Raw genomic sequence first — 18,281 nt, 5'->3', positions numbered from 1 at the left:
GGCTTTCTTATACATGGGATTTTTTTTTTTTATAAACACAGGACAGTGCTTTATGATTTTAACATTTTCTTTTCTCTAGCTTACTTTGTCAGAACGCAGTACACAATACAAATAACATAAAATGCCTGTTGACTGTTTATGTTCCTGTTAAGGCTTCAGGTCAGTGTAGCCTATTAGGAATCTAGTTTTCGGGGAGTCAAAGGTTCTGTGTGGATTTTTGACTGTGTGGGGTGTCAGTGTCTTAATCCCTGCTTGTCCCAAGGTCAGCCATAGATCTAAGGGTTTTTTTTTTAACTTTTAATTTTTTTTAAAGATTTTATTTATCGGGCGCCTGGGTGGCTCAGTGGGTTAAGCCGCTGCCTTCGGCTCAGGTCATGATCTCAGGGTCCTGGGATCGAGCCCCGCATCGGGCTTTCTGCTCAGCAGGGAGCCTGCTTCCTCCTCTCTCTCTCTCTGCCTGCCTCTCTGCCTACTTGTGATCTCTCTCTGTCAAATAAATAAATAAAATCTTTAAAAAAAAAAAAAGATTTTATTTATCTATTTGACAGAGATCACAAGTAGGCAGAGAGGCAGGCAGAGAGAGAGGGGGAAACGGGCTCCCTGCTGAGCAGAGAACCCGATGCGGGGCTCGATCCCAGGAGATCTAAGAGTTTTTATCACAAGGCGAAGTTTTTCTATCTTTTCAATGTGTCAGTAGGAGGTGATGGATAACCCTGTTGTAATTGTTATTAATGTATGTAAACCAAATCACCAGGCTGTACACCTTCAACTTGTAATAATCGTAGAGAAAAGCCATAGGTTGGTGGAATTAAAAAAAAAAAGGCACAAAAAGCATGTACAACATGAATCCAGTTTTGTTTTTAAAAATCATACATACTGGCGCCCTCGGTTAAGTGCTGACTCGGTTTGGGCTCGTGTTGTGATCTCAGGTTCCGAGACCAAGCCCTGCACTGGCCTCCCTGCCGAGCGTGGAGTCGGCCCGAGACTCTCTCCCCCTCTGCCCCTGTTCCCTGTGCACTCAGGCTCTCTGTCTCCCCGATGCATAAATTAAAAAGAAAATCATACGTAGCCATGACCTTGCTTTAGTTCCTGGTAAGACGGAGTAAACACACCCCACCCTGTCTCTCCACGTAATGCAGCTTTCGGTCCAAGGCAGGGCTCAGGGAGACGCTGTTGCAGCACTTGGAACGGCATATAGGAGCAGGCAGGCTGGGAAGGAAGACCGGGGTTTGAAGTACACTGAGCTGGTCCTGAGTTCATTGTTATTCTTCCTCTGGCTCTCTCCCCCAGACACAGCTTCAGAAATTTAGGTGAAAACATCCATCCTTCTGAAAACTGCAGCCTTCCACACTAACCCACAATGAAGTAGATAACCTGAATAATGCAATGACTAGTAAAGATATTGAACTTACAGTTGAAGACCTTCTGAAGGGAAATCTGTAGGCCTAAATTATTTCACTGGTGAAATGTATGAACACATTCTAGGAAAGAATAACACCAGATCTGAACAGTGTCTTTCAGAAAATGGAAGAGGACAGACTTCCCAGCTCACTTGGTGAGACCTGCATGACCTGAATACCAAACCCTAACCAAAAACCCAACCCAGTAACTCCTGTTCATAAATGCAGAAGTCCTCAGGAGTACTAGCAAGTGTAACCCTGCAGCACACAAAAGGAATAACATTCTAACAGAGAAGGAGTTATCTTTGGAATTGAAGGCTGGTTCAGTATTTAAGGATGAATCTGTGTGGGATGCCTGGGTAGTGGCTCAGTCGTTGGGCATCTGGCTTCAGCTCGGGTCATGATCCTAGGGTCCCGGGATGGGGCTCCCTGCCCAGCGGGAGGCCTGCTTCTCTCTCTCCCACTCCCCTGCTTGTGTCCCCTCTCTTGCTGTCTCTCAATCTCTGTCATATTAAAAAAAAATTCCGTGTAATCTATATTAACATATGAACAGTTTACAAGATAAAACATGACTCTATCAGTTAATGCACAAAGGGTTTGGCGACATTCAAAATATTTTTAAAATTTCTACTGAGATTTCTTCTTTGATCCTGTATTTGTTTTTTTTAGAAATACTTTTTCATTTCTCCACTGTTGTTTGATTATCCAGCTATCTTTCTGTTCTTGATTTCTGGCTTAACTCTGTTAAAACTGTGGTCGGAGAGCAGACATTGTATGATTTCTCTTCTTTTACATTTGTGAAGATGTGTTTTATGGCCCAGAACGTGTGTCTCTTGGAGATGTTCTGTGGGTGCCGGGGAAGGAGAGAACGTGTCTCTTGGAGAGCGCTCCGTGGAGGCCGGGAAGGAGGTGTATTCTGCCCTGGATGAAGCGGTTCGTAGATGTGCAGCACATGCCGGGGTAGATGGTGGTGGTGAGTTCACCGTGTCCTTGCAGACTTTCTGCCTGTTGGATCTGTTCTTCTCTGGGACAGGGCCGCCGGCTGCTTCTCTCTCCTTACAGCTCTCTGTGTTTTCCCCTCACACATGGTGCTCTGTGGTTAGGGTGTAGAAGCTCTTGTTGGAGAATTGACCCCTTCGTCATTAGGTTAGGCCCCTTTTTATCTCTGATAACTTCCTTCCTCTGAAGTCTGCTCTGTCTGAAATTAACAAGGTACTCCCGCTTTTTTTGGGTCAGTGTTAGCATCGTATGTCTGTCTCCGTCCATTTACTTTTAATTTCTATGTGTCAGTATATCTATTCATTTTATTCTTAACTTTCAAAGAACATTTCAGTAATCTGTACACCCCGTGTGGGGCTCGTACTCATGACCCTGAGATCTAGAGTTGCACACCCTTCTAACTGAGCCGGGCGGGTGCCCCGTCAGTGTATTTGGAGTTTCTTAGAGACAGCACCTTGTTCGGTCTTAGTTTTTTTTATTCTTAATTTTTTTTTATTTTTAATTTTTTATTGTTTTATAAACATACGTATTTTTATCCCCAGGGGTACAGGTCTGTGAATTGCAAGGTTTACACACTTCAGCACTCACCATAGCACAGACCCTCCCCAATGTCTCGGTCTTCGTTTTTGAACCACTCTGACAATCTCTGTCTTTTTTTTTTTTTTTTTTTAAAGATTTTTATTTATTTATTTGACAGACAGAGATCACAAGTAGGCAGAGAGGCAGGCAGAGAGAGAGAGGAAGCAGGCTCCCCGCGGAGCAGAGAGCCCGATGCGGGGCTCGATCGCAGGACTCTGGGATCATGACCTGAGCCGAAGGCAGCGGCTTTAACCCACTGAGCCACCCAGGGGCCCCTAATCTCTGTCTTTTAATTGGTATATTTAGACCATGGGCATTCAAAGTGATTGTTAATATAGTCGATTAATTTATACACCATATTGTTACTGTGTTCTATTTGTTGTTCTTTGTTCCTGTTTTTTTCTTACACTCTTTTTTCTTTTTGTTTTTTTTAAGCAAATAAATAAAGGGAATAATGAGTATAAATTAAGGGGGAGTTAATTTAATCCCCAGAAGCGTGTTGGTTTAGAACCTGACATGAACATGCCTTGATAATGTAAGCAAGATTCGTATTTTCGTAAATTGATGTTATATTTGCTTTGTAGACCATTTCCAGCTTTTAAAAAATATTTCTCAGTTGTAATCTCTCTTGAAGCTCACTTTTTTTTTAATTTTAAAAATTTCTTTTCAGTGTACCAGAATTCATTGTTTATGCACCACACCCAGTGCTCCATGTAGTACATGCCCTCCGTAATACCCACCACCAGGCTCACCCAAGCCCACACCCACCTCCCCTCAAAAACCCTCAGATTGTTTCTCAGAGACCATAGTCTCTCATGGTTCACCTCCCCTTCCAATTTCCCTCAACTCCCTTTTCTCCATCTCCCCATGTCCTCTGTGTTATTCTTATGCTCCACAAGTAAGTGAAACCATATGATAATTGACTTTCTCTGCCTGACTTATTTCACTCAGCATCATCTCTTCCAGTCCTGTCCATGTCGCTACATTCTTTCTGATGGAGGCATCATACTCCATAGTGTATATGGACCACATCTTCCTTATCCATTCGTCTGTTGAAGGGCATCTTGGTTCTTTCCACAGTTTGGCGACCGTGGCCATTGCTGCTATGAACATTGGGGTACAGATGGCCCTTCTTTTCACTACATCTGTGTCTTTGGGGTAAATACCCAGGAGTGCAATTGCAGGGTCATAGAGAAGCTCTATCTTTAATTTCTTGAGGAATCTCCACACTGTTCTCCAAAGTGGCTGCACCAACTTGCATCCCACCAATGGTGTAAGAGGGCTCCCCTTTCTCCACATCCTCTCCAACACATGTTGTTTCCTGTTTTGTTAATTTTGGCCATTCTAACTGGTGTAAGGTGATATCTCAATGTGGTTTTAATTATGTGTCTGTTTTTATGCCAGTACCATGCTGTCTTGGTGATCACAGCTTTGAAATCAGGCAACGTGATGCCACCAGATTTTTGTTTTTCAACATTTCCTTAGCGATTCGGGGTCTCTTCTGGTTCCATACAAATTTTAGGATTATTTGTTCCAGTTCTTTGAAAAATACCGGTGGAATTTTGATTGGAATGGCATTAAAAGGTTAGATTGCTCTAGGCAGCATAGACATTTTAATAACGTTTATTCTTCTGATCCATGAGCATGGAATGGTCTTCCATCTTTTTGTGTCTTCTTCGATTTCTCTCATGAGTGTTCTGTAGTTCCTCGAGTACAGATCTTTTACCTCTTTGGTTAGATTTATTCCTAGGTATCTTATGGTTCTTGGTGCTATAGTAAATGGAGTCGATTCTCTAATTTCCCTTTGAAGCTCGCTTCTTTTTCTGTAATCTGTTTATCTGTTGTCTATCTTCTCTTGCACTGAGGTATAATTAGGAAATAGTAAGATAGCAAAGTGTGCAGTTTGATGATTTGGTGTTTGTGTACATTACCGACAGCTTCCCCATTGCCCCACTGCCCCACTGAGTTAACACATCTGTTACCTCCCCATGAGGGTGTTGTCATCTGTAGTCACCTGGTGGGTATATAATAGATACTCAGACCTTACTCACTTTATAATTGATAGTTTTTTGCCAGTGTCTCCCTATTTTCCTCACCCCTGAGCTCCTGGTAACCACTTTTTTACTTTCTGTTTCTACGGGTTCAGTTAAAAAAAATTTTATTTTTAGACTTTCACGTGTAAGTGATAGGATGCAATGTCGGTCTGTCTTTGTGTGGCTCACTTCAGTAGCTGAAGGCCCTATAGCATCATCCGTGTTCCTGCAGACGGCAGGCCTTCCTCCGCCCCAGGGCTGAGGGGTTCCCCGCCATGTTTGTCCGTGTCTAGAGTGTGTGTCACGTGGTCTCAGGAATGCATCTCCCACTTTTTCTTTGATCCATTCGTCTGTCAGTGCATCCCCAGACCATTGTCCTGTCTTGGTTATTGTGAGCACAGGAGCACAGACACCTCTCTGAGGTAGTGGTTTTGTTTCCTCTGGATATAGCCCGGAAGTGGGATTGCTGGGTCTCCTGGTGTTTCTAGTTTTGATTTCCTGAGGGTCCTCCACACGGGTTCCCACAGTGGCTGCGCCGGTTTACGTTCCCACCAGCGGTGCGAGAGCCTGCCCTTTCCTGCATATTCTTGCCAGCATCTGCTGTATGTTGTATTATTTTAAAGATTTATTTATTTATTTTAAAGCAAGGGAGAGAGAGCACAGCGGGGAGAGGCAGGGGGAGAGAGAGAGATGCAGACTCCCCGCTGAGCACGGAGCCTGACACGGGACTCAGGCCCACGACCCTGACATCATGCCCTGAACCGAAACCCGGAGTCAGATGCTCAGCCGACTGCACCACCCGCGCGTTCCACCTGTTGGCTTTTTGATAATTGACGTCAGGGGTATGATGTCACACCTCAGTGGGGCTTTGATTTGCATTCCCTGATGCTCAGTGACACTGAGCATCTTTTCTTGTGTCCGTTGCCCTTTGTATGACTGGAAAACAAGTCCCTTTGTCCAATTAAAATAGTTTTTTTCTGTTGGGTTGTATGGGTTCCTTGTATGTTTTGGGTTTTCACCCCTTATCGGGTGAAACTTTATCTTTTTGTTGTTGATGATTTCCTTTGCTGTGCAGAAGCTTTTCAGTTTGATGTAGCCCCACTTGTTTATTTTTGCTTTTGTTGTCTTTGCTTTTAGTGTCTCATCCAAAAGTCGACTGGCACGGTCAGTTCAGGGAGCTTATTCCCTGTGTTTGCTTCTAAGAATTTTTTGGTTTTAGATTTTATAATCAAGTCTCTAATCCATTTGGAGTCAATTTTCGTGTGTGTTGTAAGACAGTGGTCCTGTTCACTCTTGGGTGTGCAGCAACCCGGTTTTCCCAGCACCATCTTGAAGACTTTCTCCTCTCCACATTGTCTGTTCTTGGCTTCTTTGTTGAAAATTAATTGATCACAGATGCATGGGGTAATTTCCGGACTCTGTTCTGTTCCGTTGACTTACGCGTCTGTTTTTATGGCAGTACCGTATTGTTTTGATTCCGGCAGCTTTATAATACAGTTTGAACCCAAGAAATGCGACGTCTCTGACTTCGGTCTTCTTTCTCAAGATTGCTCTGTTCAGTTGTAGTCTTTGGACCGCTTTTCCTATTTCTGTGAGAAATGCCATTAGGATTTCGATAGAGATTGAATTGAATCTGTAGATAGAGAAGTGTGGACAGGTAAACAATTCTGATTCTTCCTGTCCATGAGCAGGGGATGTCTTTCTGTTTGTTTGTGTCTTCTTTAATTTCTTTCTTCATTATCTTTTTTACTTCCCTTGGTTAAATTTATTCTGAGGTATTTTTAAATTATTATTATTATTTTTAAAGATTTTATTTATTCATTTGACAGAGAGAGATCACAAGTAGGCAGAGAGGCAGGCAGAGAGAGAGGGGGAAGCAGGCCCCCCGCTGAGCAGAGAGCCCGATGTGGGACTCAGAGCCCGATCCCAGGACCCTGGGATCATGACTTGAGCCGAAGGCAGAGGCTTTAACCCATTGAGCTACCGAGGCGCCCCAAGGTATTTTTATTATTTTTGATGGAACTGTAAATGGGATTATTTTCTTAATTTCTCTTTCTCATAGTTTATTGTTAGTGTATAGAAGCACAACTGATTTTTACATATTAATATCATATTCTGCAGCTTTATTGAATTTGTTATTCTAAAGGTTTTTGGTGGAGTCTTTAGGATTTTCTATATATAGTACATCATCTGCAAATAGAGACAGTTTTACTTCTTCCCTTCTGCTTTGGATGCTTATTAAATTTCTTTTCCTTGCCTTGCTGTGGCTAGGACTTTCAGGACTATGTTGAATGAAAATGGTGAGAGAGGACATGCCTGACTTTCATGTGATCTTACAGGAAAGCTTTCTGCTTTTCACCGTCGAGTATGGTGCTAGCTCTAGGCTTGACGTATGTGGCTTTTATTATGTTGTGGGATATTCTCCTAATTTGTAGATTTTTGGGTTTTGATCATGGAATATAGTTGAATTTTATTAATGCTTTTTCTGCACGTATTGAAATGACTATATGATTTTTAACCTTCATTTTGTTGATGTTGTATGTCACATCTACTGATTTGCTGTATGTTGAACTGTGTTTGCATCCCAGAAGTAAATCCCACTTGGTCGAGGGTTAGGGTCCTTTTAATGTACTGCTGGATTCAGGAGGCTTATTTTTGTTTGAGGGTTTTTATCCACTAACAGTAGCTTTTGCAGTAGCCCCCAGATGTGAAATACTTAGAAAGGCAACAAGACATGTACAAGTTTTATAGGCCAAAAACTATAAGGTGCTGATGAAAGAGGTCACAGAAGACCCGAATAAATGGAGAGATACAGTGTTCATGGACTGGAAGACATATTGGTAATGATGTTCATACACTGGTCTGTAGACAGAACACAGTTCCAGTCAGGGTCGGAGCAGGGTTGTTTGGTCTGTGTAGACAAGCTCATTGTAAACTTTATTTGGAAAGTACAGAAACTAGAATAGTTGGTAAAATTTTTTAAATTTTAATTTTTAAAATTTTAAATAAACATATAATAAACATATAACATATTTTTATCCCCAGGGGTACAGGTCTGTGACTCACCAGGTTTACACACTTCACAGCACTTACCATAGCACATACCCTCCCCAATGTCCATAACCGCACCCCCCTTCTTCCAATCCCCCTCCCCCCAGCAACCCTCAGTCTGTTTTTTTGAGATTAAGAGTCATTTATGGTTTGTCTCCCTCGCAGTCCCATCTTCTTTCATTTTTTCTTTTCCTACCCCCTAAACCCCCTATGTTGCATCTCCACTTCCTCATATCAGGGAAATCATATGATATTTGTCTTTCTCCGATTGACTTATTTCGCTAAGCATGATATGCTCTAGTTCCATCCATGTTGTCGCAAATGGCAAGAGTTCGTTTCTTTTGATGGCTGCATAGTATTCCATTGTGTATATATACACCACATCTTCTTTATCCATTCATCAGTTGATGGACATCTAGGTCCTTTCCATAGTTTGGCTATTGTGGACATTGCCTGATATGAACATTCAGGCGCATGTGCCCTTCGGATCACTACATTTGTATCTTTAGGGTAAATACCCAATAGTGCAATCACTGGGTCACAGGGTAACTCTGTTTTCAACTTTCTGAGGAACCTCCATGCTGTTTTCCAAAGTGGTGGCACCAGCTTGCCTTCCCACCAACAGTGCAGGAGGCTCCCCTTTCTCCGCATCCTCGCCAGCATCTGTTGTTTCCCGACTTGTTAATTTTAGTCATTCTGACCGGTGTGAGGTGGGATCTCTTTGTGGTTTTGATTCATATTTCCCTGATGCCGAGTGATGTGGAGCACTTTTTCATGATGCCGAGTGATGTGGAGCACTTTTTCATGTGTCTGTTGGCCATCTGGATGTCTTCTTTGCAGAAATGTCTGTTCATGTCCTTTGCCCATTTCTTGATTGGATTATTTGTTCTTGAGTTTGCCAAGCTCTTTATGAATTTTGGACACTAGCCCTTTATCTGACATGTCATTTGCAAATATCTTCTCCCATTCTGTCAGCTGTCTTTTGGTTTTGTTAAAATTGTATTTATTGGAGAGAGAGTGAATGAGCCCAAGCAGGGAGAGGGGCAGGCTGAGGGAGTTGCAGGAGGAGGGAGAGAGGGAGACGCGGGTGATGGGGGCTCGATCCCGGGACCCTGAGATCATGACCTGAGCCGAAGGCAGAGGCTCAACCCACTGAGCCCCCCAGGCGGATACAATTTTTAAAAGAAGAATAAAATCTGAAGGATTACGTGCCTGACTTTAAAACTTAGTGTAAAGCTGTGTGGTAAAAACAGTGCGGTACTGGTGACTGGACAGACACATGGGTCGATGCCTAAAGTAGAGACATTGATCCCTAAAAACATGGTTAACTGATCTTTTAACAGGGGAGTGGGATCATTTTAATGGAGAAAAGATAGTCTTTTCATTGGAAGATATTGGCACAGTTAGTTGGCCATCCACGTGTGAAAAAGAAAAGAAAAGAGAAAAAGAACTTCATTTTTAAGCCTCATACGTTCTTCCAAAAAATTCAAAATTGATTCTAGATCTAATAGCATAGACTAAAACTATGAAACTTTAAAAGGAAATCTTGGGAGAAAATTGTCATGGGTTAGGCAAAGAGGTTTTGGTTGATTCTTAAGTATGGTCCATTAAAGGAAAGGTGCATATGCCAGACTTTATCAGAATTAAAAATGTCTGCTCTGTAAAAGAAAATGAAAAAACATGGTAAGAGTGGGAGAAAGTATTTGCAAATCACATATTTAATATGTGTCCTGAATATACAAACAGCTCTCAAAATTCAACAGGAAGAAAGTAAACAACCTCAGTGAAAAATGTGCAAAAGACTTGAACAGAGAGTTTGCCAGAGTATACAGATGTCTCAGAAGGGAGCGTGTGAAGACAGGAAGCAGAGCAGTCACCAGGGGACACAGACTGAGGCTGTACGCGGTGCCACCACACGCCTGCCGGGGTGGCTGCAGTTTCCGTGATTCCGAGTGCCGTGGACCGCCGAGGCTCCCGGCAGTGACGCAGCCGCTCTGGGGCCATTGGGCAGTGTCCTCTGGAGGTACCGGTGCGCTTGCTGTGTGACCCGGTGATTCCAGTTCTGGGTACTGACACGGAAACGCCGGCTGTGCCACACACAAACCTGTGCATGCTTACACTGCTCCAGTTAAAATTGCCAAAAACCTGGAAACAACCCAAATGTCCGCCAGCAGGTGACTGGATGCGCGTCGGGGGTACCTCTGCCCCAGGGCTACTGCTGGGTGATGAAGGATGAGCGGCTCGTACTCGGATGCCAGGGACAGACCCCAGAGAGCCGGTGGCGTCAGTAAGGGCGACGGAACAGTGTCACACTGTAAGAAGGAAAGACACAGAAGCGATGGAAAGCACAGGACAGAACCTATCAGTGTAGAAAGAAGTTGTTCCATTTGTGCGACATTCTCCCCAAGAGCTGCGGGGAGGCCGCTGAGCGGTTTCCAGAGGTCGGGGGTGGTGGGAGGAGGGCTTTGGGGTCATGCAGCTGTTCTGTGTCCCGATTGTGGATACACAGATCCATACAAGGGTTAAAATCGGTGGACTGACTGATTGACCATAGATAGTTTAATAAAATAGAATTAAAAATTATCTGTATATGGTTTTCACCTGCGTGCATGTCTGTGTACGTGAAGAAAGTCCTTGGGATAAAGTGTCAAGCGAGCAGTGGTTCCTTGGGTGCTGGGTTTACTCGTGACTTTTGTTTAGGTTTGTGCTTTTCTGACTTTTCTGAATGTTTACATACGGAACATCCACTACTTCTGAAATGAAAAGCGCCTGAAATTATTTGAGAAAAAACCCTTCGTGGCTTCCCTTCGGCTGCAGAACGAAGTGCCTCTAGCCTTCCCCGCACGCTCCCCGCACGCTCCCTGCACGCTCCCCGCACGCTCCCCGCACGCTCCCTGGTTCTGACCCAAAGGCTGGCCTCCTGCCGCTGCTGTCTCAGGCTGAGGCACCGCTCCCGCCTGTCCGGGGAGCTCTGAGGGCGTCGGCAGCTGTTGGGCCGCTCGTACGACTTAAGTACCATGTGAACCTCCGCGGTGCGCCTGCTTTTAATGTCTCGTGTTTTTAGGAGGTGATTTCAGTGAACTTACAGGATTGTGAAAATTCTGAGACTACCGCAGGCCAAGTTTCCACAGTGGGACAGTGAAAACGCCGCGGCCCTTTGGGGCTGTTAGAAACGGGGTAGCAGCTGGCGTGGGGTGGCGGGGGACGGGGTGAAGCTGTCTCCCGGCCGGCGGCCGCCTGGCTGTAGACTCAGTCTCACGGGAGCTGGTGGGACTCTGGCCGAGGCCGTGGTAAGGGTCCGCGCCACCGCTGCTGCGGGTACAGGTCGGCCCCCCAGACAACTGGTCACAGACGCGGCCTCCGCCGCCGTGTCCCCTGTGTGTCTCCCCCCTGTGCAGTTTGAGTTCATGATCGAGTCGATCCTGTACGCCCGGGACGCGTGGCTGAAGGAGGACGGGGTCATCTGGCCGACCACGGCCGCGCTGCACCTGGTACCCTGCAGCGCCGACCGGGACTACCGCAGCAAGGTGCTCTTCTGGGACAACGCCTACGAGTTCAACCTCAGTGCCCTCAAGTGAGTGCGGCGGGCCGGGAGCCGGCGTGTTCTGCTGCGCGGGCTGGGGAGACCCCGAGTGCGGAGCCCGCCGCGGCGCTGAGGGGTTCACGCCAGGCCTGAGGACTTGGCAGGCCGGCCCTCGAGCCTTTACGCTGGTAGCAGGTGTGACGGGAGTTAGCAAGGCTCAAATATGGTGGGAAAATGTGGTCACGGTTACAGATGAGGCCTTTGTCGGTACATGGTCTGTTAACACACAAGTATGTGCTCCTGCTAAGAGCTGTTCAGTTTAGAGGATCAGAGAAGGTTATTTGTGAAGTCACCCCTGGCAGTTTGCAGAGGACGCGACGCCCACAGTGCCCGCTTCCCTCGCTGTAGACCCGGACGCACTCACACTGCTGAACTCGGTTGTGATCTAACGCGGCTGATGAGGCCTTCACGTTCCCACTGTTGCCGCTCGTTAGAAGATGGTGACGGAAGCCGGTGTGCCTTGGTTGTCGGGGGTGCCAGCGTCAGCCCTGGGAAGTAGGGGGCCCACGGCTCAAACTGCAGGACGTCTCACGTATGCCGTGCGGGCCGGTGAGCATGGACGTCTGCTGGGTGAGAAGAAGGGAGGCTCTGGGCCCTTTTGGCCTCTATTAAGCAACTCAAAAAAAGAGACGATAAAGCCACAGGAAGACGCCTTCCCCAGTTAACATGTTGGACCACTGCCCTCTCAACCCAAACCCCACAGAGGATGTGGAGGAGAGGTCCAGGCAGAGCCGGCCCCTCATTCATCGAGGGCCAGGTGTGAGGTCTAAGCTGGGGGCTCAGTGACCAAGGCAGAGTGGTCCTGAGCCAGGGAAGGACAGAGCAGCGGCGCAGGACGGGCCCGCGCAGTGTGTGTGGGAGACGTGGGGCGTGAGGGGCACAGGCGGCAGAGTGCTCTGGGCCACGGATGAGCCCTTGAAACTTCTTTCCTTCTCTCATCCTGTGCGCGGAAATTTAATTTCCCATGGATTTAAGAGTTTTGTGTTAAAGCATCTGCATCAGCTCTCGGAATCGGTGGGGGCCCATGTGTCAGGTTTTCGATGGAAAGAAAGTGACCAGAAAGAAGGAAAGCTCCGCTGGCCTTGAGCGGACAAGCGGACAAGCTTGGGCTTGGAGGGAGGTGCCAGCTGGCAGACCCTAGAGTCAGTTAGGAAAAGCTGAGTGTCCAGTGAAATTATAGCCCAGTCACAGGAATAAGCAAGTCACAAAAACTAAATAAAGTCACCAATAAATATTTGAAAGAAATCCCAGCATCATTAGTGATTGAAATGCAGATTAAATGCCATTTTTGCCAACCGGATGGGCAAAGATCACATTAAAGTGGCAGTTGGTGCTGTCTGAGCTGTAGGTGAGATGGGGGAGACGCGCCATGTGCCCAGAGCTGTGGGTGCGGGGGCATCCGCCCCCTTCCCCGTCGGTCCCGCCACGGCGTGCTCCCGAACACACAGCACAGGGAACAGACGACCCCGTGGAGCGTGGTGGATGGCTGTACGCCCGTCCGATGGGTTAGGAGATGGTGACACCGGAGGGGGGGGCACAGAGCACAGACGCAGAATGGCTGCTGCTTGCATAAAAACACACATAGAGCCCCAGGGGGACAATGACTGTAGCAGGTACCGAGGCAAGGGCATGGGAGACTCAAGGTTTTTCTTTGAACTTTTCTGTATTTTCCGAATTCTTTATATGTGCATAATTATTTTTATCAGAAAAATATTTACAAAAACGTGGCCATATCATGGCATCATTAAAATGTTGACTTTTCATTGTTATTTTAGAAGTTAGTGCTGTGCTCCATTTTTGAACCCTCTCCCGTGGTACGTTGCGACTGGGCAAGCACCACGTTCCACGGTGGGGTCAGGCGAGTGACAAGGAGGGACGGTGCGGGGGCTCGGCCCCTGTGTGCGGGGACCCCTCCTGAGAGTCGGGCTGACGCGGGTCAGAGAGGGTCACCTAGAGCAGGAGTGTGTCATTTACTGTGAATATCTTACTGTCCTGTACTCGCCTTCTTGTGCCGTGAGAGGCCGTGTGCACGGGACGAGGTCGGGCCAGGCGACGGGGCCGCGCTGGGCTCCCGCGGACTCTGTGCACGAGTCAGGGGGAGGTGCGATGGGTCCGGGCGCCGCCTGCGAGGGGCGGTTGGTTTCCAGGAGCTCAGGCCCTGCGCAGAGGGTGGAGCTGGGAGGCGCTCGCCCTGCGGTCTCGCCGGGCCGCCCGTGGGGACCCCCAGCCCGTCTCCGTGTCCTTGGGCCGCAGGCCGTGGCTTGGAATCCGGCGAATGCTGGAGACGCCGCGCGTGCTGTGGCCGTGCGTGCGTGCGCGTGTCAGAGCCCGAGATGTCGGTCCGCGCCTCTGAGCAAGGCCTTTGACTTTTCCCCTAGATCTTTAGCAATTAAGGAGTTTTTCTCGAAGCCCAAGTATAACCACATTTTGAAACCAGAAGACTGTCTCTCGGAGCCGTGCACCATATTACAGCTGGACATGAGGACTGTGCAGATCGCGGACCTGGAGGTGAGACCCGACGCGGACCTCGGCGCATGCCGTGAACCTGGCTTTGACGTTCCCAGAGTCTTGGCTACTTTATGTTTGATTTTGTATTTTTTACTTTTAAGTTATTTTCTTTACCGCTGGCCTCTCCAACATCATCCATTCTTTTCAGATTTATGTTTAATATTTTCAGCGTCTTTGGATTCTAATGCATCATATCCAGTTTCTTCACGGACTGAATTAATACTGTTTTCACTCCGTTGATGACAGAATTCTTAATTCTTACTTTTACTTCCTCCTGTTGCCACGCGGTGGCGCATGTGGCCGCGGGACCTTACTTGACGGTGTGCGGGGAGGTGCGGGAGCAGCGAGTGTGGGGGTCCCGGGCAGCCCCTGCGGGGTTCCGACGGACAGAACAACGTGGAGACTGAGCTCTTGACTCTGCACGTAGTTCTGCAGAATAGAGACCCAGCCTGGAACTTCATTTATGCAAAGAATTGAGAGGAAATTCGGTTCCACTCCTGTCTGGGCGGATGAGGCCCAGATTGCTTGAAACCTTTTCTCATTATCTGCAGCATTTGGATTTATGATGCCAGTTTTAGTAGTTTCAGGAGGAGGAAATTTTACGTGGTGTTGGAGGTGTTCAGCTAAACCAGCAAGTCCTGTTCGCCGTTGCTGAACTAGACGGTTCTGAGGGCAGGGCAGGGCTGTGGGATCTGTGGGGCGGGCCCGGGCGGACAGGTGCTAGTTCTTGCTCGGGGGGACCCTCATGGCCCAGTCCTGCACTTACAGAACGCGTGTCCCCTTCTTACCGTCCGCTTGAACAGACGATGAAAGGCGAGCTGCACTTCGAGATCAGGAAAGCCGGCGCACTGCACGGGTTCACGGCCTGGTTCAGCGTGCGGTTCCAGAGTCTGGAGGAGGACGAGCCCCAGCTGGTGTTGAGCACAGGCCCCTTTCACCCGTGAGTGTGCGTCTCCCGCGGGGGCCCCACCAGCAGTCCCGGGAGGAGCTGACGCGGCTGGCCTGCCTTCGGGTGGTCAGCCCTCTGGCCGAGACCCAGCGGTCCTGGGCCGCGCAGCAGGGTGTGCGGGCCATGGGTGGGCAAGTCCGGGCCGGGCCCCACCCGTCCCCGCGCTGGGCTCCCCTGGGCTGCCCTCTGACCCCTGCGTGACTAGGAGGAGCAGACTTGGTCTTGGCCCTGGAAGCTGCTTTTGCGTCCCGTGGTCTCATAGAGCTCTAGGGCTTTCCACTCCAGCTGTCCGGGGGAAGGTCAGTGCTTCTTGAGACAAATTTCTTAAAAAGAGATTTTATTTATTTACTTGTCAGAGAAAGCACAAGTAGGGAGAGCGGCAGCCAGAGGGAGGAAGCAGGCTCCCCGCTGGGCTAGGGAGCCCGATGGGGACTCGATCTCAGGACCGTGGGATCATGACCTGAGCCGAAGGCAGAGGTTTCGCATACTGAGCCCCCCCCGGTGCCCCTTGAGACAACTTTTCATGCAGTAACGTGATGCCGCTCACTTGCTTGACACACTGGGAAGCTTCCGTGGTCGACAACAGCCCCTGTGGGGATGCTGCCTCCCTCTGGCGCCTTTGTTGTCCTGTTCGGTAACTTGTCTGGACCAGGGAGGGTTGTGGCAACACCCGGTTAGATGCTAGCTATGGCAGTGGGCCCAGGAGGACCCCAGATGCCCTTCTGGAAAGTGGGGGGGGGCAGAGGCGAGGGGCTGTGCGCCCTGTGTCCTGTGGAGGAGGCGGGGCTGGGCTCTGGCCAGCTTTCCGTCCAGGTCCCGCGAGCACAGATGCCAGGTGAGGGTAGGACCATGGCAGACACCCAGGGGACGGTCGTGTGCCCGGGTAGTCTCCCCCCCCGGAGTGTCCACACACAGGTGGTGTGGGCTTGCAGGGTGCAGACACGGGACGGGCGCTCTGTGAGGGCGGAGAGAGACCCTCCCAGTGGTTGGGGCAGGAGGGGGGGGGCCGGTGAGCGGGACCGTGGGCTGCATGCCAGGTGTGGGGCAGAGGCGGCAGTGGGTGGTCGGGCCAAGCTGTCCGAGCCGGTAAGACCTGAGGAGCTCGGAGTGTGACTGTGTCTCCCGGATGGTACGGCTGTCCCGCTCACCTTCCCCCGGGCTTGTACGGGAAGGACGACTTGTCGGGCTGCAGAAACGGGGGCTCCAGCACGGGCGGCTCAGCGACCGAGCAGGGGACTTTGGGGAGGTGTGGGTCTGTGGCAAGGAGCGAGGGGCCTGGGCCCGGCCGTGTGTGCTCTGAGCCACCCGTGCCAGCTGCCCTCCCCTGCCTGCAATCTGTGCCGTGTCCAGGAGCTGCCGCCGCCCTGGGTCGTAACTCAGTCCCTGTCCCCACAGAGGCCATCCGGGTTGTCAGGCTGGGGTGCGTCTGTCCTGCGGGGAAGCCTAGAGGGTCCGGCTCCAGCGCGGTGACCCCTGCCCCGTGCCTTGCAGAACCACCCACTGGAAGCAGGTGCTCTTCATGATGGACGAGCCTGTCTCTGTCGTCCCGGGGGACGTGGTCACGGGCTCAGTTGTGTTGCAGAGAAACCCGGTGTGGAGGAGGCACATGTCCGTGGCGCTGAGCTGGTCTGTCACTTCCACGCAAGACCCCACGTCGCAGAAAGTGAGATACTCAGCTGTAAAGTCAGGGGCGGGGGCGCTGGTCCTGGGAGACGGGTCTGGGGTGATCACGGTGGCCAGCCCTTGACCAGCCAAGACACGGCCTTGTCCGCTGCGTTATTTTTCTGATCCTCCCGGTGGGAATAGGATGCTGTTACGTGCAGAACCGGAAGTAGAGGGCAAGAGCGTGAGTCTGTGACGGCAGAGCCCGGCCTGGCCAAGGTCCACCCTTCCCGCGGCCAGGAGGCCCCGTGGAGAGCTGGGGAGGCTGGGGGCGGAGGCGGGGCCGGGGGCGTGTGGCGTAGGGGTGTGCTGTGGGTCATCTGACCACGGCGGTGGTTGGAGGGTGCTGGAGCCATCCTGCCCACCGAGAGGCTGTGGCCAGCTGGGCCCTGGGGCTTGGAGTCTCACAGGGGCTGCTGCGCCGGGGACACTCTTGGGTTCGTGTAGAGCAGGAAGGAAAATCAGATGTTTGTATGTTTTAATACCTCTTTTGTACTTTGTTTGCGCTGATTTCATGTTAAAAGTTTTAACGTGTCTTCAGGAAAATTTCTGCACCTGAATGTCGTTCTTTTGGACGACAATCAGTTATTAGGAAACACGGCACGTTAATCGTCCTGCAGTGATGGCTGATTTGATGGCTTTGTTTGCGTTGCCTCTGCCAGGGCGGAGAGAAGGTCTTTCCCATCTGGAGATGACAGCGGACGCTCTGTGGGCAGCGGGGAGCTGACACTGCAGGAAGGAGCCCTGGCACAGGAGCCCCCGTGCTCGCCGCCTGGTGGGCGACAGCACCCGCCTCTGCGGGCTTGGTCCCGTCGTCAGAGTCACCTGCCGACCGCGCCGGGCTCGGCGGGAAGTCCCTCACCACCGTCACTGCCTGTGTCCGTCCTCTAGAAGTAGCTGTGTTTGCAGGTGTCCACCAGTGGTGTCCACAGTGCTGGCTTGTGGTGAGTTGGTGGCACAGTGTCCCTAGCTAGGTCTAGTTCTAAACTCGTAGGACACACACGCATCACCCTTGTGGTCCTGTGAAAGTGACTGTTCACGCATCGTGTGTCGTGGTGTCCTTGCTGCCCTAGCCCCCGTCCCCCCTCGCCATGCAGGAGGTGGGGCTGTCCCGGCCGGGCCGGCCCCGGAGCTGGCCGTGCATGCACGGGACTCTGCATGGGTAGTACAGTCGTAGAGACATCTTCCAGGTCTGTTCTGTGTCGACACATCGCACGTGTCCAATAAATATTTTTAAATAAAGGATGTTGACGTGTAACCCATTGCTGTGTGCACGCTCTGTTTACAAGCATGGGGTCATGCTATATGCGTTGCTTCGGAACCTTTCTCCTCTGATAGAACTTCCGTGCCTGGAGGGGAGAGGTCCACAGTTTTTTGTATTGTTTAGGGACTGGGTCAGGGTCAGGGTTCAGGTCAGGGCCAGGGTTAGGTATAGGGTCAGAGTCAGGGTTCAGATTAGGTTCCAGTTTAGGGTCAGGGTGAGCGTTAGGTTCAGGGTCAGGGTTAGGGCTTGGGGT

General features: G+C 49.9%; 1 protein-coding gene across 5 annotated transcripts in view; it reads left to right on the top strand.

The window, feature by feature from the left end:
• The window catches only part of PRMT2 (protein arginine methyltransferase 2), a 32,970-nt gene extending 14,944 nt beyond the window's left edge, over nucleotides 1–18,026 (top strand). For 3 of the 5 annotated variants that reach the window (XM_044250734.1, XM_044250733.1, XM_044250735.1), the window contains 5 exons: nucleotides 11,461–11,636; nucleotides 14,024–14,153; nucleotides 14,957–15,093; nucleotides 16,594–16,765; nucleotides 17,427–18,026. In XM_044250734.1, the coding sequence (XP_044106669.1) occupies nucleotides 11,461–11,636; nucleotides 14,024–14,153; nucleotides 14,957–15,093; nucleotides 16,594–16,765; nucleotides 17,427–17,459 (648 nt within the window). In that variant the 3' untranslated portion in view covers nucleotides 17,460–18,026. Of the gene's footprint in view, nucleotides 1–9,808; nucleotides 10,646–11,460; nucleotides 11,637–14,023; nucleotides 14,154–14,956; nucleotides 15,094–16,593; nucleotides 16,766–17,426 lie in introns of those variants that run through there. The other 2 variants (XM_044250736.1, XM_044250738.1) reach the window with 2 other exon arrangements.
• Nucleotides 18,027–18,281: the final 255 nt, after the last annotated feature.

Source organism: Neovison vison, chromosome 6 (assembly GCF_020171115.1).
Source record: "Neovison vison isolate M4711 chromosome 6, ASM_NN_V1, whole genome shotgun sequence".
In the NCBI taxonomy this organism is placed as follows: Eukaryota; Metazoa; Chordata; class Mammalia; order Carnivora; family Mustelidae; genus Neogale; species Neogale vison.
This window is presented reverse-complemented; position numbering and strand designations above follow the sequence as displayed.